This window comes from Clinocottus analis, unplaced genomic scaffold (assembly GCF_023055335.1).
Source record: "Clinocottus analis isolate CAN_PGR_092001 unplaced genomic scaffold, fCliAna1.0.p SCAF_21, whole genome shotgun sequence".
In the NCBI taxonomy this organism is placed as follows: Eukaryota; Metazoa; Chordata; class Actinopteri; order Perciformes; family Cottidae; genus Clinocottus; species Clinocottus analis.
The window spans coordinates 891,876-917,595 of NW_027175943.1; the positions used below are offsets into that span (position 1 = coordinate 891,876).

The following is a 25,720-nucleotide window of genomic DNA, read 5'->3' on the forward strand; positions in this document are numbered from 1 at the left end:
AAATAATACTGTGGAGTGTATTTATATTTATGAAATACTAAATTGTACTAACAATGTTCAGAAAAATCTGTTTGAGACAATTTCAAAGTACTAATACCACTCTAATATTCCTAAAAATACTACCTTACAGGTAAAAGTACTGCATAAAAAACAGATTTGTTTCAGTTTAATTATAAATAAATAATCTTGTACATTATATAATTTTAAAATGCTTTCCTTCAAACGCTTCATGGAACACTAAAAGTATTTTCATATTTCTGCCAGAAAGTGAAGTCAAAACATAGAAATCTGTTTAATTCTCTCAGTTTATTATTATAGTAAATCAAATAAAACATAGTCACAGTTTTTCTTTCAATCCATTTATTTGGCGATTACAAACAAACACTTCCAAGAAGATTAAAACTATTTAAGAACATTTCTTTGGTCTTTTATTGTTAAAAATAAAATCCCCTTTAACTCTTTATGTTTTGGTCCGTTATAGAAAACAATCGCTGCTCCTGAAATATAGATTCATGTGTTCACACATTATTGCACAAAAAGCACCAACAGTCGTTGCATAGTTGTTGTGACACAAACAAAAGCCTCACAGGGAACGAGAGAGAGAGAGAGAGAGAGAGAGAGAGAGAGAGAGAGAGAGACAAAGTGAGAGAGAGAGCGAGAGAGAGAGAGAGAGAGACAAAATGAGAGAGAGAGAGAGAGAGAGAGAGACAAAGTGAGAGAGAGAGAGAGAGAGAGAGAGAGAGAGAGAGAGAGAGAGAGACAAAGTGAGAGAGAGAGCGAGAGAGAGAGAGAGAGAGACAAAATGAGAGAGAGAGAGAGAGAGAGAGAGACAAAGTGAGAGAGAGAGACAAAGTGAGAGAGAGAGAGAGAGAGAGAGAGAGAGCAAAGTGCACAACAGAAATTTAAAATCCGTCATAAATTGAAAGCGTTTCTGTTATTTTGTCCACGTGGATAAACATGACGGACTGCAAAGAAAAGATAAACATACAAAAAGCAAAACATTTATTCAGCTTTTAAATACACTGAATATAATTATATAACCAACTAAGACATATTTATATACTGTATAAATATATATTTGTAAATTGGTGTTAAACTTGAACGATGATAATAATTTTGCTGATGAATATAAAATAAACAAGATCGTATATTTGTTCTCTTAATGGGAAGCTGACTGATTAAATAGTTAAGAAGTAATATTACAGAAACTGGAGTACATTAAGAAGTAATATTACAGAAACTGGAGTACATTAAGAAGTAATATTACAGAAACTGGAGTACATTAAGAAGTAATATTACAGTAACTGGAGTACATTAAGAAGTAATATTACAGAAACTGGAGTACATTAAGAAGTAGGAGCCTCTGAGGAGGGCGGACGCCATTTTGGTTTTGAGTGAATCGAGCGCGTATCGGACGCTGTGCGAAGGTTTGAACCCAGAAAGGGGCGTGGACCAGTGACATGACGTCGTTACGTCGGACAGACGAGAAATAAACGCTGGAACTTTGGCTTCTGTTGAAATGTTGCCTCTGTAAATGTCTACGAGCAACTTTTCATCGGCAACAAACACGGCAACATCATCGGCGTATTGCAACATTATTTTCGTTCATCACAGAGTTTCGGTAGCAAGAGAGCGTCGGGTTGCTCGGCATGTGGACCAGGAAACGACCGGGAAGTGACCAGGAAGTGACCAGGAAACAACGAGGAAACGACATGGAAACGACCGGGAAACGATCAGGAAGTGACCAGAGGCTAGTGGAACTGAATCTGTGGCGTGAAAGACGAACGTCAATCAAACGTTCAAATCTTTCAACGTTTCATCAACGGTTCTCTGGTGGAGAACCAACACGTCAACTAGAGAACCGATGGTTCATTAACCCTTTCAGCAAATGAACTTCTGGCATCGACTTTAACCAACTGTGTTTGGTTGTAGGTTGGTTGTGGTTTGGTTGTGGGTTGGTTGTGGTTTGGTTGTGGTTTGGTTGTGGTTTGGTTGTGGGTTGGTTGTAGGTTGGTTGTGGTTTGGTTGTGGGTTGGTTGTAGGTTGGTTGTAGGTTGGTTGTAGGTTGGTTGTAGGTTGGTTGTGGGTTGGTTGTGGTTTGGTTGTGGGTTGGTTGTGGGTTGGTTGTGGTTCTGGACCCGGAGGAGGCACTTTCAGCCGCTAAGAGTTTCTGACTGCAGCAGCTGAGGATTGCTCAAAGTTCAAAGAAAGGCTTAGAGCCTCTGGGAGGATTAAGGATTTACTCCCGACACGCGGAGACATCCAGGAAGGAGCGCTTGTTTTCGTCTCCGTCGCAGCGATGCAGTACTTCACTACATCTGTGAATGCGTTGAAAGTGAAAGTGGAAGAGGAAGACGAGTATTGTCCTCACGACCTGGATCCTGTTGAAGCTCTTCTCAGCCTCTCCAGACCCACGGCGCCCAGAATAACTACCGTCCCTCTAAACCCTCGAACGCAGCTTCCCAGAGGTTTGAAGTCTCCTCCCTGCTATAAATAAAAACTAGCCCGCCGATCCCAAAGAGTCACTTCCTGCCCGAGCGCTAACCCCGCCCCCGCGTCAACTCTCCTCCAGCCAGGAGGGGGCGTCCCCGTCGGGGGCCTGGAGGTGCTCGGCCGCCCGCCGGATGTTTTCCTCCAGGAAGCTTTGGCACGAGAGGCTGTGAGCGGCGACGGCGGCGTGGAGCAGCACCAGCTGGTTGTGGAGCACTTTGACCTGCAGGGGGCGGCGCAGAGAGGCAGCGTGAGGACGCAGCGCATGCTGTCGTTTGATTGGTTCACACAGTTTTATACAATAACAAACATCAAACAGTCTGCTACTCAAATCAAATGTATAATTTGCAGTTTTTCATGTGAATATTTTAAGCTTTTGGATTGTCAGACAAAACAAGAATATATGTCGCAAAGGACATTTACATATTTATTTTACTTTTTTTACATTTAATAAACTTGAACTTTTGGTTGAACTTTAAATTAGAGTTTCTGCTAAATAATAATAAATAAATTAATATATTTCAATTAATTAATATATACATATTTATTTAAATATATTTAGTTAAGTAAGAATTAATAACAAGTTTATTACATCACAGATTTGTACCTCTCCTGGTATAACAAATATTTGTTTTTGTATATTTTAGACTAATTTTTTATTTTTTTAATGTATATTTCATTTTTAATGTACATTCACAAAATAATTTACACTGAATTGATAAAACATAGAAATAAAGAGAATAGATGATAAGAAAACACAACATCTCTGCAGGGTTCATCCTTCCTTCCCTCATTTCCTCCCTCGCTACCTCGGCTCCTCCCACCTTGTTCTCCTGCAGCAGCTTGACTTTGACGGACAGGTCGTCTCTGCTCTTCTGGTACCGCCCCCTCTGGCTCTGGAAGTCCTTCTGGGCCAGCTCCAGCCTGGGCAGCGTGATGGCGTCCCGGGGTCCCAGGTTCAGCTCCTCCAGGTCCACCCGGTACGCGTCGTACTCGACCCTGAAGGTCGAGAGAAGGTCACGCGATCACGCCGTGCTGGCTTTAGCGGCTCTGTACTGGTCCACCAATCAGCTGACAGAGAACAGGAAATAGGAAGTGTGTGTTCCACCCACCTGGCGGCCTCGTAGCTCTTGGCGTTGATCATGGTGTCCTCGATGGTTTTGTTGACCAGCGTGTTCATGTCGGACGTGAAGGCGATGATGGACGCCGTCAGAGTCTCGCCGCTTTTAGACAGGAACTTCTGAGCGTCTGCGTTCACGCCAAACTCCACCTGGCGGGAAGAGACGGAAACCAGGAGTAGAGACGGAAACCAGGTGAAGAGACGGAAACCAGGAGTAGAGACGGAAACTAGCTAACGGGAAGAGACGGAAACTAGCTAACGGGAAGAGACGGAAACTAGCTAACGGGAAGAGACATAAGCGAGCAGATCTTTTGTTTCTTTGGTTTTGGAAAGGCTGAATTAAAAGGCGGCGGCAGACTCACGTGCAGTGCCGGCGTCTTGAGGCTGAGCTCGGCGAAGGCGTCCCCCAGGGCCCTCTGGGTAACGGAGAACTGAGCGAGCTGATTGGCCAGCGTCTGGGCCAGTTTGGTCACGCCGTCGTAGCGCTGCCGGTCGTCTTTGAGCAGCTCCAGCCGGGGCTCCAGGTCCAGGTCCACCGTGCGGGAGCCGCGGCCCAGCTTCTCCGACATAGTCTGCCGGGTGCACTGCGGGGGGGCGGAGAGCGTCGCGGTTAAGGAATCGAACCACCGGGTGTCGGTCACGGCGGACGGTTCGGCTAACCGCTCACCTTGTAGGCGGTGATGGTCCACCTGCGGACTCGCTCCAGGTTCTCGCTGGCCTTCTTGCCGCCGCCGCGGACCACCACGGCCCCCGGGGTCTGTGGCGCCTCCTGGAGGTCTGCGGGGTCACAAAGGTCAACGTATGGTTACCACGACGATTATTTGGCGGCTGCGATAATAAGACGAGATCAAAGTCAGTTTGCCTTGGCTCCGCCCCTTTTCCACCGCAGCTTCCAACGAGTCCGGACAGGAAGTGACGCCGCCGTCGGCGGGGTGGCAGTGATTGTTTACTTCCTGTTGGAAAAATATGAAACAACACAATAAAAATAATGAACAAAAGGTGTCGGGTACTTTAAAAAAAAATGAAATGCAATAAACGGAAAACAAAGACGTAGAAATAATAAAATAATGAAGCTGAATTGTTAGTAGAAAGTCAAGAAAACAACTTTTCAAACGCTTGTTTTCTGACTGAAGTTTTTATTTATTTTTTTAGTTTAATGGACTTAAACAATCGTCAGGAAGACAATAAACAAGACTTTGCAGTAAAATTATCATTTCATTTCAATCTATACAAGTTATTGTTTACGAGATGAACTCGAGGGAAAGCGCTGAATGTTCCCGACTGTCTGTGAAAGCAGCTTCAGTTTCTGAGAACGGGAACGTCGGCAGCGACCCGACAAATCAAAGCTCGTCGGAAGTATCACCGTGGGAACCCCGGAGCTTATCGGGCAGCCAATCAGGAAGCCGGATCAAAAGGTTGTGAGGTTGCCACGGAGATGATGGCTCCCCGCCGCGATTGGCAGCGGGCGGAGGAGGTCAAAGGTCACCGGAACGCTCCAGAGCCAGGAAATGGTCACCTGACGCAGATGAGAGGTGACGACGCGCGCGTACAGTACACACACAGTACACACACCGTACACACACGCTACACACACACACACACACACACACACACACAGTACACACACACACACAGTACACACACTACACACACAGTTGTCAGCTGCGATTAACAGAGATCGCAAAAACAAATGTCAACACTGGACGTCGTCCTCCAGGTTTTCTTTTTTTTTCTTTCAGGAAGTGATGTTCAAGCAAATGATGTGCAGGTTGTTTCACACACACACACACACACACACACACACACATACATACACACACACACACACACACACACACACACACACACACAGTTGAGCGGGGCTCACCGGGCCGGAGGAATTTGGCTCAAAGTTGTTTTGTCGCATTGAAGAGACAGCGAGGCATGTAGTGACGTAAAGCAAGACACACACACACACACACACACACACACACACACACACACACACACACTCGTCTCTAACCTTTAGTGTGTGACAGGTAGGGTGCTGGTTTCTTCTGCAAGCTCTTAAAAAGGGACAAAACCCTTTAAAAACTATTAATTTTTTATTAATCAAAACCAAGATGGCGACGGCCAAACATCAAGACGACAACAACCTATAACCAAGACGGCGATGACTTGGAACCAAGATGGCGACGACTTAGAACCAAGATGGCGACGGCCAAAACGCTGAACTGGAGGCTTCGAAAAGTCTCTCGACAATTGGGCGATGCCCTGATGACCACGCCCATGTGTGTGAGCACAATTATAAATACATAAACTTAATATTGGCGGAGAGCAGTCGTGGGGTTTCCCTTTCCTCCCCTAGTGGCCGCGAGAGGAACTCCTCTTTGTTTGAAGGAAACAAACAGACAGAAAGTAATCTCCTCTTGATTGCGGCGCCGCACGCAGGCGGCCGGCGCTCCGTCTCCATTAACAGCGACCGCAGCGTTTGTGGAGGCGACGGCCGCCTGATAACATTCAGGAAGCTGTTCCCTGTTCTTTTATGTGGCCGGGTTGCGCAACACCACACGGGACAAAAGAAGAAACGTTTCCAACTCACGATGACAACATGAATCGTGAGTTTGTATTGTTACGACCGACAGCGAGCGAGCATTCACTCAGGAGTATCATAATCTAATCTAATCTAATCCTTGTTAGGTGATTTATGTTCCAGGAGCATGAAGTGGTTTTTAAACCTCCTTAAAAAGGTGAAAGTTGGTTCCCAACTTGGGGTCAGGCCCTCCAAAGGGTCACCGGATACACTGGAGGGGTCCGGACGCGATTAACGGGAGAGAAGAAGAAACCAAGAGAAAAGATGAGAAAAGTCTCATCCACATGTCAGAGAAATGATAAATAGCACATTAATTTATTTATTTAACTATATAGACTCATCTATATATACTATCTAAAGTCATTTTGTTCATGATCTATTATCGTCATATTTATTTATTTAAAAGTCTATTTTATTTTCTTTGCATTTTGAAGACCTAAAAAATATAAAAATCACCAGCTTCATGTTTCGATTTATTTGAACATTTTAATGTCTCACCCTCGGGGGAGGAGTCTGCTCCTCGGCTCCGCCTCCACTCGGCTCCGCCTCCTCCATCATCATCATGTGACTCCTCCCACTTCTGCTCTTCTACTTCCTGCTGCGGACAGAAAGACAGAACATCTCAGACGGCTGTTTTATTGTCACTCTATGTACTTTTTATTTATGCAGATGAGATTTAATCCTGATTAATATTCATTCTCAGTACAAAGAGGTTAAATCTTTGTGTATTAGTTCACAAACCTTTAATACATGTTCATATATATTCTGTTGCTGAAGTACCGTCAGAGATCAAACAGTGACACCTAGTGGTGGAGCGGCAGAAGTACACAGACTGACACTCAGGTTACAGGAAGTCTGTGTGATTATTAAACTTTATTGAATGATTATCACTTTCTCCATTAGGAGAACAAAAAGCTGGTTAATGCAGCGTGGACCGCCAAAATAAAAGTCCCCTTGGATTTCATATAGAAAGACACTGAAGAAGGAAAAACATCTTATTTTATTTTAACAGCTGCGCACCACAGACTGAGCAAGATGAGTAGAGATGAGGAGTGAGATGTATCAGAGATGAGAGAGTGAGACGTCTCAGAGATGAGAGAGTGATAATCACTACAATGACTCTTCAGTTCTTCCGTCTGAACTCGTTTCCAGTCAGACGTCATAAACTCATCATTCCAGCAGTGTAGATGTGTAACTTATGAGCAGAGTGTAGATGTGTAACTTATGAGCAGAGTGTAGATGTGTAACTTATGAAGTGAAGAGTGAACTTTGATCTCTTAGGGTAAAATATGGAGACGATAAACTGTCTGACACAGATGAGAGAGTGACTCTAAATATCAAAGTGCTCGTCTCTCAGTACTTCTGCTCCTGAAACAGGAACATTCATTTCACTTCCGTCAGAACAAACAGAATAAATATCATGTCACTTATTAAACGTGTAAATATTAAACATGATGTTTTGCATCATACATGTAGTTTGTTCCTCGTTACCATCAACCTTGTTGTACTCTTGACACTTTATAGGGACTAATTCAAATGTAGTACAAAGTACAATACCCCCTCTGAGATGTAGCGGAGTACAAGTACAATAAATACTCACTCAGGTACTTTCCACTGCTGCAGGGCTCTGGCTGTGCCTAATAAAGTGGTCACTTGGTGCACCAACGTGTAGCTTGTTGTTGTTTTACAGCAGAGACATTGTGTTCCCATTGAAACCAGTTCCTCTGCTGCTATTTAAACCCTTTACACTCACAGACAAGTGATCCTAAATGAGTTAAATACCAGTCCCTGCTCGTTAAAGTCGGAATAAACGTCATTTAATGAGCTGTAATGACAACAAACATGTTAAACGTTTAGTTTATTTTTACCTTCTCGACGCTAATAAATAACTTCCTCCTCTTCTTCCTCCTCTCCAGCCGCCAGCTTCTCCTCTTCTTCACCTCCTCATTTTAAAATGCGGCAAAATAAAACACAATCCGTCTGAAAGGCTACAAAGTCACAAAGTTACAAAGTTCTCAGAACCCGGAAGTGTTTTCCACCGGATGGGCGGTGACATCAGACCGGAAGTCACCAGAGTTTTATTCCGAGTTGAAGTAAATTAAAGTGTAAAAAACAAGTTGTGCGTCGTTCATCTTGTAATAAGTGGTGGAAGAAGTACATGTGTAGTAAAAAAATAACTACTTTATAGTATACCTAAAGTATCAAAAGTACTTCCAAGTACTTGCTATTTTATACTGTTATAGTTTATTATATTATTCTACACATTAGTTTACTGTTGTATATGTATATATTCATATGTAGAACTTTTTGTTTTACATGCTGTGTTTTTATAATATATGTATATGAAAACACAATATAATATACAATAGATTTTAAAAATACAAAATATTCTTCCTTGTTGATTGGATGTAATTCACACACGTGTGTCTCCACCTGGTGGCGAGTCACGGAAACTACAACAACACACACAACATAAAGGTCAACACACACGCAGGCGGTCACACGGTTTGCTGGGTCAAGTTCTCCTGTGTGTGTGTGTGTGTGTGTGTGTGTGTGTGTGTGTGTGTGTGTGTGTGTGTGTCCTTAACAGATTCCTGCTGGACATCTGAGATTGAAATCAGCAGATTAATATTTTCATGAGTGATCAACCGGCTGTACAAATACTTTACTGCAGTAAAAGTACTAATACTACAAAGTACAAGTACTCTGTGACAGTAAAGGTATGAATACTACACAGTAGAAGTACTCTGTCACAGTAAAAGTACCTCAAAAAGCTGAAGTAGAAACACCAGAGACAGTAGAAGTTAACAGACTTTATTCTTCAGCTCTCATACACAGAAACAGATATTTAGAGATTTATTTACTTAAAGTATTTTCATTGCACATTTTTGACTTCATAAACTAATATTATACCTAATTTACATAATATATACATAATATATATAAGTTTTGTTTCAGAGTTCTAGACACTAAATGTTTACAAATCTGAGATTCAGGCCTGAAACTAATTGTTTTTATGGAGAAATAACGACTTGTAACTCATTTCTGGATAATTTATGAGACGCCTGAAAAGAAAAAACATTTTGATTCAAAGAACAGAAAAATACTCTGTAAACACTGAAGAAACAAACAATAAACAGTTATTGGCAGTTTCACTTTGGCTTTTATTTTGGTAATTTCTGACGTTATTAGTGAATTTGATCTCTGTGTTTGTGTGTGTGCGTGTGTGTGCGTGTGTGTGTGTGTGTGTGTGTGTGTGTGTGTGTGTGTGTGTGTGTCTACGCCCATCTCCCACCGGAGGAGAAGTTTCTGCTCAGGCTGTAGTCGGCGGTGGAGCTCTGATGTTTCCCCCACGCGCCGAACGGCACCACGAGGATGGAGGCGTTGTCCTCTGAGCCGTACTGCAGCGCCTAACACACACACACACACACACACACACACACACACACACACACACACACACACACACACACACACACACATCAAAACCAAGATGTTTATTAATCACAACCAAGATGGCGACGGCCAACGAACAAGACGAGACCAAAGTGGCAAAATATATATTGGTAAAGAGGAATTCCTTCAAAATAAAAGCACCAAAGACCTCTCAGATAATCAACATCAGCGTTTAAATAAAAAGTCAACTTCTCCTTCTTCAACTATTTATACATACCTGCTGAGCGATGACGTCAGCGGCCTCCGTGGGGTCCTGGCACTGGTTGATGACATCACAGATCTCCTGGTCGCTCAGCAGGAAGTTGATGCCGTCGGTGGTCAGAGCCAGGAAGGAGTCGCTAGCGTGCTGGACCTGCAGAGACCGGGACGTCACGTCATGAACACACACACACACACACACACACACACACACACACACACACACACACACACACACACAGGACTCACGGTGAGGCGCCGCGTGTCCGGCTCTGCGATGACGCCGCTGTCCTTCAGGTGGAAGTCTCCGATGCTGCGCGTCATGGCGAGCCGCCCGTTCACGTTGGCCTCGCCGACGCCGTTCCACGTCACGAAGCCGCCGAGCCTCTGGATCCTGAACACACACACACACACACACACACACACACACACACACACACACACACACACAGACACACACACACACACACACAGTACATTTACTAAGTACTTGTGCTGAAGTACACATGTTTAGTACTTGAGCTTCACTTCCTCATTCTCCTCAAGTACATCTGATTCTTTTATAAATGTTTTTATTATATTTATGATATTCTCAAACTAGTTGTCCTCATTTCGTGGGATGATTCATTGGTGGTACTACTAGTAGTACTAGTACCACTAGTACCAGCAGTACAGCGGTACCTGAGCCTCTCGTCCCGGCGCTCCGCTGTGTGGTCTCTGGTGAGCTGCTCGGCTCGTCCCGTCCTGCTCAGCAGCGCTCGGCTGTCTCCGGCGCTGCCGACCACCAGCTCCACGCCGCCACGCAGCACGGCAACCGTCGCCGTGGTGCCGGCTGTCAGGACGGAGGCTGCGGAGGAAGATGGCCGCCTGATGAGGACGTAGCACTTAGTGTCGCAGCCTTGGGTTGCATCAATGTAGCGTTGCGTTGTAGCGTTGTGGTGTTGTTGTAGTCTTGCGTTGTAGCGTTGTGCGTCGCTTTGTCGTGGCGCGTCATTGCAAATATGTTGTTGCGTTACATTGTTGCATTAAGTTGTCGTATGACGTTGTTACGTTTTTGCAGTTATGTCTTTACATTGCTGCGCTTTTACGCTGACCAGTTGCTTTCGTATGGTGCTTTGTTGTGTTACGTTGTTGTGTTACGTTGTTGTGAAACATTGTTGTGTTACGTTGTTGTGTAACATTGTTGTGTTGCGTTGTTGTGTTACGTTGTTGTGTAACATTGTTGTGTTATGTTGTTGTGTTACGTTGTTGTGTTATGTGGTTGTGTTACATTGTTGTGCTACGTTGTTGTGTAACATTGTTGTGTTACATTGTTGTTACGTTGTTGTGCTACGTTGTTGTGTAACATTGTTGTGAAACATTGTTGTTACGTTGTTGTGTTACGTTGTTGTATAACGTTGTTGTGTAACATTGTGTTGCCCTGTCGTGTTGCGTTGTCGTGCGAGTGCCTCACCGTTGTTGAAGTACTTCAGGTGTGCGTTCAGCGCCTTGTCCACGTCTAGAAAAGCTTTCTTCAGGACTTTCTCCAGGTCGTCCTCGTCCTCCAGAGCGTCTCTGCTCACAAACAACAACAACAACAACGTTTTAACAACAGCCGTTTGTTGTGTTGTTGTCGCGTCACCTGTCCTCACCGGATGAACTTCTCCATGAAGGTGGCGCAGTAGTCGGCGGCGTGCGGGCCGCCGTGGCCGTCGAACACGGCGAAGTACAGCAGGTTGTCATGGATACGGGCCACGCGGAGGCGGTCCTCGTTCTGCTTCCTGAGGCCCAGAACGGAGGCGGCGCCGACCCGCGACAGACCGGCCTGAGGGGTGAATTCACCACGTCACCCACCGGCCATCTACTCATTCACACATAAAATACATCCATCATCCATTCATCCAACTTTTCATCCGCTCATTCAAGAAGTTTTCCACTCGTTTATTCATCCATTCAACTATCTACTAATTCATCCATCCAACTATTTATTCATCAATTCATCATCCAACTATTATTTATTCACCAATTCATTCATTCAACTATTTATTCACCAATTCATCCATTCATTTATTTATTCAATAATGCATTCATTCATCATCCACCATCAATCTATTTATTCACCAATTCATTCATCCATCCAACTAATCATCCACCCATTTGTCTATTCATCCATTCATTTCTTCAACAATTTAGACCAAATTTTGATTCATCCATTCATTCATCATTTAATCCATTAATGTATCTATTATTTTATCCATTTACTCATTTGTTCACCCTTCAATCCATCATCGTCTCCATCTGTTCATCCACTCATCCCTCTGTTCATCCATTCATCCACCTGAAGAACGGGGTTTCCGTATCCTACGCTGGAGGGCAGCAGCACCGGTTCCTCTATCCGGTCGTCCCAGATCCCGAACGAGTCCCATGTGACCGGGTGGGCGGGGCATCGAGCCGACCTGCTGGAGCGCCGCAGGCCCGAGCCCCCGAACGAAGCCCCGCCCACCTGCAGGGGTCGACCAATCAGACAGTTAGCTCATCAATTCTGTTAAAGTCAGGACTGAAACACGAGAGGAAGTTTATTTTCCTTCTGGGTTCATGAGGCGAGAGAGTAGGAAGTAATACTCACAGAGAAGTACCTCTAAAAAACGTTACATTATAAGTAAAAGTCCTGATTGTACTCTAAGTATATCAACAATAGCAATATTACATATACGGATGGAATACAATGAAAGTATACACAAAAGTATTTGAATGTTCTTACATTGCCGCAGATGAATGTGATTAAAGTGTTGTAAGTGTTCAGTGAGCTCAGCTCGTTACGCAGCCTGACAGCAGCAGGAAGGAAGGACTTCCTGTACCTCTCCCTACTCTATACTTTGTGTACTTCTGGATAGATTAGTAGTATACGCTGCATGGTATTATACATGTTTCTAGAAGTTGCAAGAGACATATTAATGTCTCCATAAAGGAATGTTGTTCCACACCGAAAGACAAAAAAATACAACTTTTTTTTTACATGAAATAAACAAGTTTAGCATATTTTTTTGGAAGTACTGGTAGAAGTGTGTCAGTACTTGAGCCGTGGAGGTTTCTCTCTGGGCGAGCAGGGCGAGCCGGGTGGAGGTGGAGCGTCCACAGCGCAGCAGGCGGAGCAGAACCGGAGAGGACATGCTGGAACAGGTGAGGAGGAACACCTGGAACACAACACAAAGTTACTCGCTGTGTCCGAAAGCAAAAGATATATTTGATCTACGAGGATGGAAGTGGTGGAAGAAGTACTCAGTGTCGGTAAAAGTACTAATACCTGCAAGTAAAACAGCTCTCCTGCATTGACAACCTGACTGGAGTAGAAGTACGTGATGGTGGGTCAGTGTGCAGCAGAAGCTCCAGGGTTCAGGTTTCCAGCAGTCCATCATGAGATTATATATAAATAGATTTACACGTAACCGACACGTTAAAGTCCTCCACTGGTTAAATGTGCACTGCTTATCAGCTTTCTGGAGCTTTTATTTTGTAGGATGGGTACAATTAGGTGGACAAAAGAAAAGCACAATCTGCTTTAAAAAAGAAACACAAAATTGAGAGGTGCAAGATGATCCTTTAAAGTAAAAGTATATTTCCCTCAGATGTAGTAGAGTAGAACTTAAAAGTGGCAGAAAGGTAAAGTAAAAGTACCTCAAAATGATACTTGAGTGAGTTATCTTCACCTTTACTCTCTTTTCCACGCCGTGAAGAGTAAATAAAACTCCGTTGGTAATCAATACTACTACAACAGGACGTATCACCCAGTGCTTTAAATATATAAATATTTATATATCTGAGTATAAAGTCACTCATCAGCCAAGAAGCCCACGTCAGAGGTTTAACCTTTACAACCAGAACACTTTGTACGCACCATGTGACTCCTTGTTGTTGACAAAACAACATCAATGCACATGAAGGAGAAGGGTTACACACACATACACACACACACACACTTCACAATAAACCACCCGCTATCTTTTTTTTGTGTGTACATATATGTTCTGTATGAAGCATTTATTGTTTATTGAAATTATCTTACATATTTTAATTCAAGTAACAGTTGGAACTAAAACCACAAATTAATTCTGCACTGAGACAAGCTGCAGAAGAATATATTGGATCTCTCTCTCTCTTAAAATGAATTGCATATACATTATGAAATATATTGCATATATAAATAATAAACATAATGCATATTAAATGTATTATAAAAATATTGCATATATATTATAAAATATATTGCATAAATATATTAAAAACTAGTGCATATATATTATAATACATATTGCATTTATATTATACAATATATTAACCTATTATATTAAAAATAAACATCTTTTCTTATATTATTCTAAAAGTTAAATAGACACAAGAAAAAAACATCACTTTAAAACTAACTCTCAAGCCAAAATGAGTTTAAAAACTTTGCTGTTTAACAGGAAATCAAATAAAAAATGGCGGCTATAAAAACTCACCTTCTCTTTTTCTTTTAATGGTGATTTTTTTTCCCGCCGGTCCCGTTTCCGTGGCAACAGGTGTCCTTTGGCTCCAGCAGCTGCCACGAGACGTCAAGTCTCCCCTCGCGCTGCGGCAGCTGGGACGGAGGGGGGCGGGGCTCCAGGGCATGAAACCGAGCAGCAGCCGTCCAATCAGAATGCGAGCACAGCCGTGACGTCACCGCCGAACACGGGGAAGAGGGTGTGAATGAAAGGAGAGCTCAGAAAATAATCTGGAGTAAAGTATAAATATACAGAGTAGTACTTTTCATAAATATTTATACATATATTTATTTAGTTTCATTGAGAGGCAAAACATATGAAATTAAATAATTAGTCAATATACTTAAAAAAATATTTTCAACTTTTTTGATTAGTTTAAGTCGTTTTTCATGTATTAATATGTTACGTTTTCAGCTTCAAAAACGTGAAGATATTTTGCTTTTCCTGAGAATAATGTTAATTATATTAGTTTGTCTTGCTGGAAGTCTTCGGTTAACTTCAATGCTTCTGAAGACATTTAATCTAAAAAAAATAATAGTATTAAAAGTGACTGAGAGGAATTGTACCTTCTGAACAGTCTCAGTGTCGTCCTGGTCCTCCAATGAGAGGTTTTCCAAAGGGACCCTGGCGCTCAGAGACACTACCACGTCAGGCCACAGGGGGCGACAGAAACAACACAAAATAAAAGTTCCTTGTGGTAACTTCATGTATTTTCAATTTGAACCTACACTTAATATTTACATATATTTTAATAGGACAAAATATAATCAACTCATACATTATCATATGTTATTATTGATTAAAGTGGTTTAATTCCACGGTGAGGTTTATTTGTATTCAGGCCTTTGCTCATGTATTTAAGAGATAAACCAACTCGTACTGGAGTGTGTGTGTCTGCGGCGCAGACTGAATAAAACATGGCGGAGAGACTCTGTTGTTAACATGAGCGTGACTTTAATGTTTCTGAATAATTCAGAGAAGCAACCCGGCGCTCCATCAACAACAACATGACTCCACCGCGGTGGAGAGAAAGTGAGACGAGGAGAAAGTTAACTGGCCGTACTGGTTTTAGGGACGTGAACTCCCAGCAGGGCCTCGAATGTGCCGACAGAGCAGACAAAGAAACGAGTGTTTAAAATACGACGTTTAGGTTGATGCTCAACGAGGGAACAAGGCCTTGGAGTCGCCTCGTCAGCCAATTCCTGCTCCTGCATTAATAAATGTCTCCTGACTCAAGTGTGAAGTGACCCAAGAGCAAAGGAAAGGAAGTGAAGAGAAGAGGACAGGAGGGGAAAATACAGGGTATAGATAGGAAAGGTAGGGAAAAGGAAAGACTTGTCAGGAACGGAAAAAGTAGGAAAGAAAGGGAGGAAAGTTAAGGAAAAGATTTGTTTGGAAGGGAAAGGAAAGACTAGAAACAAAAGGGAGGAAAGATAGGAAGGGTATGTAAAGACTTGAAAGGAAGGGAAAGGTAGGAAAGCAAGGGAGGAAAGATAGGAAAGGTAAAGAGAGAGTGGAAAGGAAAGGAAGGGAGGAAAGTTAAGGAAATAACTTGTATGGAAAGGAAAGGTAGGAAAGGTAAGATTGGAAAGGAAAAGACTAGTAAGTACTTCCCATTAGTGGAATTTTCAAACAACAATTTAACACTTTCTCTTTACACACACACACACACGCGCGCACACACACACACACACACACACACACACACACACACACACACACACACACACACACACACTTGAGTGGTTTTGTGCGGCGTTCTGTTAAAAGAAGGGAAGTGGATGAAATATTTACAGCCGTGAGGAAACGCTGTCCGCTCGGCTCCTCGTCAGAAACCTTTTCTTTTCAGAACAAGTACATCTAGGTTATTAATTGTAACCCCTGCTACATAGCGCTGAATGTTCTGTGTGTACAAAATTGTTGCATTACTACTCTCTTTGAAGCAATCAATGTATTAATACACGCACATGTGAAGAGGTAAGTGCTGTAAACCGTTAATTGTGAACACTTGTGTTTTAAAAGTCTGGCGTACGAAGGATGTTTTTGGACTCAGTCCGCCACGGCGGGCGACCTCCCGCAGCATGCCAGAATGCCTCCCTTCCTCTTCTCCTTCCTCTTCTTCTTCATCATCCTCTGCTCTCCGGGGCTGCCAGCGGAGCAGATGGACATCCTCAGTGTCCGGATGTGCTTCTTCTGCTCCCGAATCTTTGACTCCAGGTGGGATTGGATTGCCGTGCCGAGGCATTCCAGGTCCACCGCGGCGCCGTACACCTCCCACGTCCTCCCCTGCAGGTCCCATGCCACCTCCTGCGGCCGCGCCCCCTTTTCTCCTTCCTCTTCCTCCCAGATGGTTTCCGCACCGGCGTCCCGGTTCGGTCCAAGTCGGGGCTCTGGCGTGGGGGCGGGGCTCCGCAGGATGCCGTGCGTCGTTGGACGCGTCCCGGGCATGAAACCAGGACTCTGCCGGGAATCGGCTCCACCCTCCGTTGGCGACGACTCCCGGCACAGCTCGATGTCTATCTTGCAGACGTGCTGGAATGGCGGTGGTGAGGTGGCCAACTGACAGACTGGGGAGCCAATCGGGGAGCGGAAGGAAGCCGAGCCTTCGACCGCTGAGCCTTCGACCGCCAAGCCTTCGACCGCCTCCGATTCCACCTGGACGCCGACCTCTCTCCATTCCTTCCGCTGGCGAAGAAGAAGAGGACTCACGGCGGCGTCGGTCATGGTCGCCGTCTCCCTCACCGTCTTTGAGCTTAGAGGGAGAGAAGAAGAAGAACACCCTCCGCCGCCTTTCTTCTTCTTCTCTTCTTGCTCGCCCTTGGCAGTGGCATTTGCGTTTCCCAGGTGACTCGGTATGCCCTGCGAGGCCCGTGGTATCCTCTTGTCTCCCGGCAACTGCCTCGCGTTGTCGGTCACGTCTGCCCCTCGCTCGCGCCCCTGGCATATCGCCAGCCCTCGCACGGCTATCACTTGGGTCTCCGGCGGCCTCGGGCGCTCCTCTTTCTCGTCGGCGACAGCCGTCTTCGCCAGCGTCTCGGCGGTAGGGTCGCAGGCGAGATGGCGAGTTGGACTGGTATTATGGGATGTCCCGCTGGTGTTCGTATCCGCAGCAACGGATGCTGTGCTTGTCATCGTCACTGCGACGGTGGTTCTGGTTTTGGGGCTGGAGCCGGCCAGAGCAGCCGGCAGGCCTGAGGTCATACCTAGGCCCAGAAAACAGAATTTTTACAAATATATTCCAAAGTTTCTTATTTCTTAAAAAGGAAAATGTAATGCATGTAAATTACCTGGAGCAGAACTAGGACTCCTTGCCACCTCTCTATGTGGTCCTGCCGGACTTGAACCAAGAGGTTTGCCAGTACCAGACCCGGGACTCCTACCTGCTGGACCTGGTCTATGAGAGAGCGTCAAAGAGGGAGACGAATTTGCCAGAGCCGACTTTGAGTTTGACCGAATTGGTCCAGGCTTAGTAGAATCTGAGCCTTTAGGCTCTGGACTGAGTTTAGCACTGGAGCCGGCAGCCTTGAGGTGGTTGACTTTGGACCCCGATAGACCAGTTCTAGGTGACGATGGTGAAACAGATCCAACAATGTCCTTGTTAGAGCCAGAATCCAGCAGAGAAGGTTTAGAACTGGAAAGAAAACCCGAATTAGAGCCGAGATTCAACTCAGAAGGCGGTTTGAGACTCAAACTGTATTTAGAGTCCAATGGACTCTGAGTTTTAGGATCCAGGTTGTCTTTTGACCCCATGCCAGATTTAGAACCCACAACAGTCTTAAAATCTGGACTGGATTTACTTGGTTTTATTTCATTGTCGGTTTTAGAATCAAGGCTATCTCCTGAACCCAAACCGGACTTCCAATTGCAACCGGCTTTGGAATTGGATCCAGTTTTAGAGTCTAAGCTGTCCTTTGATCCCCAACTGGTTTTGGAACCAGAACCGCCTTTAGAATCCAGACTGTCTTTGGACCCCATTGGTGTTTTAGAGTTGGACCCGACTTTGAAAGCGGAGCCATTTTTAGAATCCAGACTGTCCACAGCTTTGGAACTTGAACTGGATTTGGAACTGGTTTTGGATCCAGAGGCAGCACTTGAATCTTTACTGTTGAGCTTTTCCTTGGACCCCGACGCGTTGCGGGTTCTGGTCGCCGAAGCAGTCCTCTGCGTGGACGGTTTGGGGCTCAGAGAACTTGTTCGCGGGGTCTTGGCGCTGAGCAGCGCCGCTTCAGCCCTCTGGTTTGGCGATTTCGGTGCAGTGTCAGAACTGGGAGTTCTCGAGTCCTGCCTGGTGCTGCCTGGGTCTTGTTTCGGGGTTTTGGTTGACGTTGTTGAAGTTCGATTGGCAAGTTTTGGACTGATAACCCTTGCGTCGCCTTTCGGGTTGTGGACGTTCAGGCTTACGGGAAGATGTAGAGTTTTGGGTGACTCTGTGTCGAGGCCAACGTCTTTTCTGTGTGTTGGAACTTTTGGGCAGACTGCCATTTTGTTTGTAGTCTTTGTTGTCGGTCCAGGTGTCGGCGCGCCGTGTGGTTTGGGGTTTGAGACGCCTGCTGGTTCCTGAACTTGTGGTTTGACTCCGGGGCCGGCGGCGGTCGTCTGTTCCACCCGGCGGGGCTTTGGACTCGCCGTTGCGTTGCCGTGCGTCTTGGTGCCGAGCGTAGAAGTAAGTTTGGGGCTTGGGGATTTCAGCCACTGCTCGCCTCGGCTGTTCACCGGCGCCTCGGTCGTTGGCGAGAGAGAAACGGTTGGTATTTTGCTTTTTAGGCGCCACGGATCGTTGCTTTCGCCCGGCGACGTCACGGGGGTCGTGGGGACGCTCGCTCCCTTCGCCCCGCCTCCTTTATTCCCATCATCCTTGTTCTTGGCGCCATGTGGCTTTGAGGTGTCCGCGGCCGGGCGGGGGTTGCTCGGCGCGGTGAGAGTGAGGTTGAGGTTGAAGTTAGGCTCCACCCCCCAGTTGGCATTGGGATCCGCATTGCCAAGATCATTTGCAAGCTCCGCCTCCTCTGGAATTGGGCCTTCTGGTTGGACGACAACATTCCTGCGTTTAGAAATATTTGGAGATGTTTCCATCGTCTTTTTTTTGTGTTTGAATATTGGGAGAAGAATTTGGCGATCGAATGTCAGCACCTGATTGGTCCGATGGAGAAACAGAGAATCAAAACAAGTCAATGTTAAATATTGTATTATTTTTGTATATTTAATAGGTATATACTACTGGGAATATACAGAATACATACATTATTAACATAAAATGGAAACACTCAAGTGCAAGTTCCTCAAATAAGTATTTTACTTTCAAACAACTGTGCAATTTTAATCAGTAGTCAAATATATTTACACTACGTCACTATTATAGACATTATAATTAGTAATATTAACATCATTAACAATATAGATATTTTATCAGTTGTATTTTAGATATTGAAACAGTAATAATATAGATATTTAAACAGTAGTATTACATATGTATTATAGATATTCAAACAGTAAGATGATTGAAATTTAAACAGTAGTATCATAAAGATATTTAAACAGTAGTATTATAGAAATTCAAACAGTAGTATGATAGATATTTAAACAGTAATAATGTAGATATTTAAACAGTAGTATTATGGATATTCAAACAGTAGTATTATTGATATTTAAACAGTAGTATTATCGATATTCAAACATTAGTATTATGGATATTCAAACAGTAGTATTATGGATATTTAAACAGTAGTATTATGGATATTTAAACAGTAGTATTATGGATATTTAAACAGTAGTATTATGGATATTTAAACAGTAGTATTATGGATATTCAAACAGTAGTATTATGGATATTTAAACAGTAGTATTATAGATATTTAAACTCTCTACATACCCATTCAGTCCATCGTCTTCGCTCCCTCGCTCTCCTCCTCGCTGCTTGAACAGAGGACGCATTTATGAATAAATAAGAGGGAGAGGAGGAGGAGATCATCATCATCATCATCATCATCATCATCATCATGTTTTCTCTCCTCTTGTTTTTATGCCTTCGGTCGTTCTCTTCAACGACACTGAATGATTTCAATGAAACTTCAGCGAAGGAGAAGAGAAGTCATCCTGGTTATTTCAGCTGAGAACAAAACTGTTAGTTATTTTAAACAATTATATCATAGGTATTTGAATTAATAATAGTATTTTCTTTTATTTATTTTAATGGATATTAAATATTATATTATTCAATATTATATTATTCAATATATAGATATTTTAAATGATGATATTATATTATTTTCATTAATAATACCGTAGGTTGTATTTAACCATCTGAAATTTCTTTTTACAATATAAAATACTATAAACCAAAGGTTTGTTTTAATTCAAAGTGAATTTATTAGAGCCGTGTGTGCTTTTCTGTTTTGTGTAAAGAAGTGAGAAAAAGTTCACCAAACCGATCCACATTAAAAGGAAACATCTAAATTTTGGATAAATTGTTAATGAATTATAAGGAAATCTTGGATATTTTTTGGGTCTAATCTTTAAATGATGAATATAAAATGATAAATGAAGGTTTCCACAGCCCCGGCGGTCTCGGCCAATAGGACGCAGCGACAGCCTGACAACAGCAGCTGACTCTGGACGCGTCTTATAGTCGTCGGTTCTCGCCCCGCTCTCAGTCGCTGTTCTTGTTCGGTCGATGGACGTCCGGCACGGCGGACAGGAAGACGCTTTTTAAGAAAAAGAAGCTGCTCAATAACACACACACAGCCATGTCGGAGGAGAGCGTCGATACCGAGCAGTAAGTCACCTCCAAGAAACTCTGGAATAACTTTATTTTTTTTTATTTTTTTTTGTGTCATCCTAGTGAAACCAGAAAGTGGATTTTGAATTAGTTTAATTTGTTAAACTGTAAATACGGAGTTGGTCTCTGATGGAAGAGGTTTACACTGAGATGAGTTCCAGCTCTGCTTTTATTGTGGAACACTTTGAAACAGGAAACTCTGTTTAAATCTCTTTGTGACTTTATATATAATCAGTGTCCTGTCCGACAGGGAGCTCGGCGGTAAGCCGGACTACTCCCCGGTGTCGTGGCGGCAGTATTTCGACCGCATGGAGGACGTGAGCGTGGGGCCGGACCACGGGGACGTGTACCGGGTCTACAGGGCGGGCGCCGCCGGGCCGCTGCTGGTGCTGCTGCACGGGGGAGGCCACTCGGCGCTGTCCTGGGCCGTCTTCACCGTGAGTAACCGAGCGCTCGGCCGGCGGAGGAGGAGGAGGTGGCAAACTGAGTATGAGAGCGGAGTGTCTCGTGTTTCAGACGGAGATCACCAGCAGAGTGAGCTGCAGGGTTCTCGCCATGGACCTCCGGGGTCACGGTGAGGAAGGATCAATAACTACTGTTACTGGATCAATAACTACTGTTACTGGATCAGTAACTGCTGTTACTGGATCAATAACTACTGTTACTGGATCAATAACTACTGTTACTGGATCAGTAACTGCTGTTACTGGATCAGTAACTGCTGTTACTGGATCAATAACTACTGTTACTGGATCAATACCTACTGTTACTGGATCAGTAACTGCTGTTACTGGATCAGTAACTGCTGTTACTGGATCAATACCTACTGTTACTGGTCTAACGTCTTACTCTAACTCTAGAACCCCATATGAAATGCTCTATAACCCTCATATGAAATGCTCTATAACCCTCATATGAAATGCTCTATAACCCTCATATGAAATGCTCTATAACCCTCATATGAAATGCTCTATAACCCTCATATGAAATGCTCTAGAACCCCATATGAAATGCTCTATAACCCCATATGAAATGCTCTATAACCCTCATATGAAATGTGGATAATTTCATTATCAAGATTTTTTCCAATGAAATCTCTAATCAGGTGACACACTGGTCCAGAAACCAGACGACTTCTCGACGCCCACCATGTCGAGGTAACGCACTCGACACACAACACTCGACACACAACACACGACACACAACACCACTCATTCACTCACCTCCAATCAACCACCACTGTTTTTGCTCCAGCGATGTAGCCAATGTGATTGGAGCCTGCTACGGTGAGACTCCTCCCCCAATTGTCCTGATTGGCCACGGCGTCGGCGGGGCGATCGCCGTGCACGCGGCCAGCAACATGGTGCTACCGACCACCGTGGGGCTGGTGGCGATAGACGTCGTAGAGGGTAAAGAGTTCGGCACTTTAATACGTATGTGTATGTATATCTATAAATATATTAATAAATATGGCTCACCGGTCCTGGTTTCTGGCTGCAGGCAGTGCGACCGAGGCCCTCCACGGCATACAGAACTTCCTGAGGGCGAGACCCAAGTCCTTCAAGTCCATGGCCCACGCCATCGAGTGGAGGTGAGCGTCTGAGACCCAAAGAGACAGGAGTCGCCCCCTGGTGGTCAGGAGAGAGAATGCAGCCGTAACACATGAGGCGTAGACTTCTATACAACCAGAGGAGTCGCCCCCTGGTGGTCAGGAGAGAGAATGCAGCTTTAACACATGAAACAGAGTGGAACTAACTTGAGTCTGTTTTCCTCCTCTCAGCATCACCAGCGGGCAAATCACAAACCTGGAATCGGCCAAAGTTTCAATGGTTGGTCAGATCAAAAGGTAGGCGGGCTCTGATTTTACAATAATAAAAATCCAAATTATGGACCAGCAAGAGAACCAAAATAAGGGTGGTTTTACTATAAGTATAAGCATAAAGTACATTACAATCATCTTAATCTGATAAATTCAAAATAATGGTGCTATTTTCGACTCCTTTTCGTTCTGGATTACTTATCCTAAAGGGTCATTTTGTCCTCCAGCATCCTGCAAAGGTTTGGAAATGAAGAGATTCTGTACACTAAAGGGCTTTTAATGGTTGTTACACGATCTCCATCTTCACTTGCACCAGAAGTGATCGACACATTTTTGATAATCACCTTCTCTCTCCCTTCTCACTTCCTGTCTGTTAAGATGTGAGGTGGAGGAGGTGAAGGAGGAGGTGAAGGTCGTGGAGGAGGTGAAGGAGGAGGTGAAGCTGGTGGAGGAGGTGGTGAAGGTGGTGGAGGAGGTGGTGAAGGAGGAGTTGAAAGTGGTGATGGAGGAGGTGAAGGAGGAAGAAGAGGAAGAGGCCGTCGATCGCAACGAAGAGTCTGACCATCAGAAATGCGACAAAGAAATCGTCGCCATGGAGGAAAACCTCAACAAAGGCCAGGTAGGAAAACTTTGAGGTATAAAACACAAACTAAAGTACAATGTGTACCATACGTGTACTACTTTGTTTGGTAGTAAAATACTACTCGACGGCAGGAAACAGGCGGTTGGCGTCACTTAATTTAATCAGATTAAAGCCCTCAGATGTTCGTCAATGCCTCCATGTTTTCTGTCTGCCGGCTGTATTGTCTTGAAGAGTACTAACCAGTACTAACCACGTTGTATACCTGTGTGTTCAGAGTGTGTACTTGTGGCGTATCGATCTGTCCAAGTCAGAGAAGTACTGGGACGGCTGGTTTAGAGGAACCTCCAACCTCTTCCTGTCTTGCAACCTGCCCAAACTTCTGCTGCTGGCCGGTGAGTGAGTACTGACAAAAAACCTCTGCAAATCAAAAGTACTTCCTTTTTTTGTGTATTAGCCGAAGTAAAACACAACTTTAATATGAATAACAAGCAGGAAGCTGCTTCTGTTTCCAGGAATCGACCGGCTTGACAGAGATCTGACTATCGCACAGATGCAAGGTGAGACGCTCACGTTCTACTTCCTGCCTTTGGTTCTGAAGTAGTTTAGAGGACAGAACGTGTACTGGAGTGTTTTCACAATGTGGTAGTAGTACTTTTACTGAAGGATCCGAATACTTCGTCCTCAAAACTCTCAGAAGATATTAAAGTACCGCCTCCAATGTTCTGGGCCTATTCATAAAGGAGGCGGAACGAGGCGGAAGTTGCCGGGGCTGATGGGAAATGTAGTCTCAGAGACAAACGGCCCCATGGAGAGAAACTGAGGGATGCTGGGAATACTTGACATTCTCTTCACGCAGTGTTTCCACACTAACTGTGAGGGAAAAGGTGAAGGGAGTCTTCACTGCTGCAGAACCGTCACACACACGCGGACAAATACACGCACATACACACACACACGGACACACACCTTGAGGCGGCAGATCCTCTCCAGAGTCAGCTGCTTCTGTCAGTCAACAACCACGCTGGAAGTGACAGCCATGAAGTGTGTGTGATAAAATAGCATCAGAGAGGTGTGTGTGAGACAGACTGTGTGTGTGTGAGACAGACTGTGTGTGTGAGACAGACTGTGTGTGTGTGTGTTTACCCGTCTCCCCGTTGGTCTCCAGGTAGATTCATGATGCAGGTGCTGCCCCCCTCTGGACATGCAGTGCAAGAAAACAAACCAGAAAAAGTAAGAAAACTCACGTTTCAGAGTTGCAATGTGAGCAAGCACTCGAGTGTTGTACTTTAATACCATTATGAGGTATTTATATATATAAGTGTTAAGATTTAATGTTTCTTTATAATTCTACTTCCCTACAAATTCAGAGGGAAAAGTACTTTTTCCTCCACTACATTGTGTATGTAACTTTATTTTGCAGAATACAATAATCACGATCAGTGATTATTGTATTGTTGTGATACTTGTATTGTCTACTTGTATTGTTGTGATACTTGTATTGTCTACTTGTATTGGTGTGATACTCATCTGTGACCTCATGAACCTTCAGGTTGCCGACGCCGTGGCCTCCTTCCTGCTGAGACACAAGTTTGCTGAAGCCAGAAGAGAAACCAGGAGGTAAAAATACTCTGATAACCGGTGAAAGTACCTGGAACAGAAATATTTATTGTTGAGCCCAGAGAGCTCCGCTTCATCCTGAAACTGATTCCTTCTGTTTTCCAGCTCCAACTCGGTCACACAATGAAGCCTGCAGGTAATTACAAGTAAAAGTCCAACATTGAAAACATGTAAAGTACAATAGACTCATCAGGAAAATGTACTTTTATTTCATATAAATACATATAATGTATGTTTTGTTGTGATCAAATACTGCAGCTTTTGACTCTTCAAACACTTTGTCTCTCAGGTTTCTTTCTCAGACCGTCAAATAAAAAAAAAGCAGCTCCAAGAAGTACCAAAACACAAAAAGTACATTTTTCTAGCTAACGTGAAATCCCTTCCATTGTTTGAGCTAACGTGAATTAGCTTTCATTATTTTCTAGCTAACGTGCATTTGCTTCCATTATTTGTAGCTAACATGAATTAGCCTTCATCAGAGTTTCACTGTGATTGAACTGGTTTGTTTATAGTCTTCATTTTATAATTATTATATATAGTCTTTATTTATCAAGTTTTACCATGAAATGTGTTTTACATGTGAATAAA

The 25,720-nt window shown here is 43.9% G+C and overlaps 4 protein-coding genes and 1 long non-coding RNA gene across 7 annotated transcripts; 1 reads left to right on the plus strand and 4 right to left on the minus strand.

Annotated features, from left to right (window-relative positions):
* Positions 1-752: 752 nt before the first annotated feature.
* On the minus strand, positions 753-8,193 carry LOC137792176 (arfaptin-1-like). The gene is made up of 8 exons (XM_068587708.1): positions 8,051-8,193; positions 6,681-6,780; positions 4,495-4,563; positions 4,278-4,379; positions 3,973-4,194; positions 3,603-3,760; positions 3,315-3,489; positions 753-2,713 (listed from the first exon to the last, which is right to left on the minus strand). Exons 2-8 carry the CDS (start codon positions 6,744-6,746, stop codon positions 2,558-2,560), a joined length of 948 nt encoding a protein of 315 aa, XP_068443809.1. The 5' UTR covers positions 6,747-6,780; positions 8,051-8,193; the 3' UTR covers positions 753-2,557.
* A 1,129-nt stretch (positions 8,194-9,322) lies between these two features.
* On the minus strand, positions 9,323-14,437 carry ppm1ka (protein phosphatase, Mg2+/Mn2+ dependent 1Ka). 2 transcript variants are annotated; one of them, XM_068587816.1, is made up of 9 exons: positions 14,315-14,437; positions 12,890-13,009; positions 12,154-12,318; positions 11,468-11,640; positions 11,290-11,390; positions 10,518-10,683; positions 10,086-10,230; positions 9,856-9,990; positions 9,323-9,592 (listed from the first exon to the last, which is right to left on the minus strand). In XM_068587816.1, exons 2-9 carry the CDS (start codon positions 12,983-12,985, stop codon positions 9,461-9,463), a joined length of 1,113 nt encoding a protein of 370 aa, XP_068443917.1. In that variant the 5' UTR covers positions 12,986-13,009; positions 14,315-14,437; the 3' UTR covers positions 9,323-9,460. The 2 variants fall into 2 exon arrangements, with proteins under 2 accessions (XP_068443917.1, XP_068443918.1); XM_068587817.1 differs by lacking the exon at positions 14,315-14,437 and adding an exon at positions 13,120-14,032.
* A 754-nt stretch (positions 14,438-15,191) lies between these two features.
* Positions 15,192-20,249, minus strand: gprin3a (GPRIN family member 3a). 2 transcript variants are annotated; one of them, XM_068587815.1, is made up of 3 exons: positions 20,208-20,249; positions 17,626-19,359; positions 15,192-17,541 (listed from the first exon to the last, which is right to left on the minus strand). In XM_068587815.1, exons 1-3 carry the CDS (start codon positions 20,209-20,211, stop codon positions 16,388-16,390), a joined length of 2,892 nt encoding a protein of 963 aa, XP_068443916.1. In that variant the 5' UTR covers positions 20,212-20,249; the 3' UTR covers positions 15,192-16,387. The 2 variants fall into 2 exon arrangements, with proteins under 2 accessions (XP_068443916.1, XP_068443915.1); XM_068587814.1 differs by having other exon boundaries at positions 17,626-19,468; positions 20,208-20,221.
* Positions 20,250-20,814: 565 nt separating this feature from the next.
* LOC137792678 (protein phosphatase methylesterase 1-like) lies at positions 20,815-25,712 on the plus strand. Its single transcript, XM_068588446.1, has 14 exons — positions 20,815-21,110; positions 21,364-21,550; positions 21,630-21,687; positions 22,219-22,270; positions 22,368-22,522; positions 22,614-22,704; positions 22,894-22,959; positions 23,311-23,551; positions 23,790-23,907; positions 24,028-24,072; positions 24,681-24,745; positions 25,065-25,132; positions 25,238-25,268; positions 25,422-25,712. Exons 1-13 carry the CDS (start codon positions 21,082-21,084, stop codon positions 25,257-25,259), a joined length of 1,197 nt encoding a protein of 398 aa, XP_068444547.1. The 5' UTR covers positions 20,815-21,081; the 3' UTR covers positions 25,260-25,268; positions 25,422-25,712.
* On the minus strand, positions 22,159-24,731 carry LOC137792679 (uncharacterized). The gene is made up of 4 exons (XR_011078124.1): positions 24,659-24,731; positions 22,870-22,918; positions 22,592-22,741; positions 22,159-22,497 (listed from the first exon to the last, which is right to left on the minus strand). It is a non-coding gene; the product is annotated as an uncharacterized lncRNA (long non-coding RNA).
* Positions 25,713-25,720: the final 8 nt, after the last annotated feature.

Coding starts and splice junctions, on each gene's coding strand:
- LOC137792678 (XM_068588446.1), top strand. CDS start 21,082: ATGTCGGAGGAGAGCGTCGATACCGAGCA. Junction 24,746..25,064: donor AAGAAAACAAACCAGAAAAA/GTAAGAAAACTC, acceptor ATGAACCTTCAG/GTTGCCGACGCCGTGGCCTC. Junction 25,133..25,237: donor GCCAGAAGAGAAACCAGGAG/GTAAAAATACTC, acceptor TCTGTTTTCCAG/CTCCAACTCGGTCACACAAT.
- gprin3a (XM_068587814.1), bottom strand. CDS start 19,411: ATGGAAACATCTCCAAATATTTCTAAACGCAGGAATGTTGTCGTCCAA. Junction 17,542..17,625: donor GAGTCCTAGTTCTGCTCCAG/GTAATTTACATG, acceptor TTCTGGGCCTAG/GTATGACCTCAGGCCTGCCG.
- LOC137792176 (XM_068587708.1), bottom strand. CDS start 6,746: ATGATGATGATGGAGGAGGCGGAGCCGAGTGGAGGCGGAGCCGAGGAG. Junction 4,564..6,680: donor AGCAGACTCCTCCCCCGAGG/GTGAGACATTAA, acceptor TTTTTCCAACAG/GAAGTAAACAATCACTGCCA. Junction 2,714..3,314: donor AGCTGCTGCAGGAGAACAAG/GTGGGAGGAGCC, acceptor CGCCCCCTGCAG/GTCAAAGTGCTCCACAACCA.
- ppm1ka (XM_068587816.1), bottom strand. CDS start 12,985: ATGTCCTCTCCGGTTCTGCTCCGCCTGCTGCGCTGTGGACGCTCCACC. Junction 11,391..11,467: donor TTCATGGAGAAGTTCATCCG/GTGAGGACAGGT, acceptor GTTTGTGAGCAG/AGACGCTCTGGAGGACGAGG. Junction 10,684..11,289: donor CCTGAAGTACTTCAACAACG/GTGAGGCACTCG, acceptor CTTCCTCCGCAG/CCTCCGTCCTGACAGCCGGC.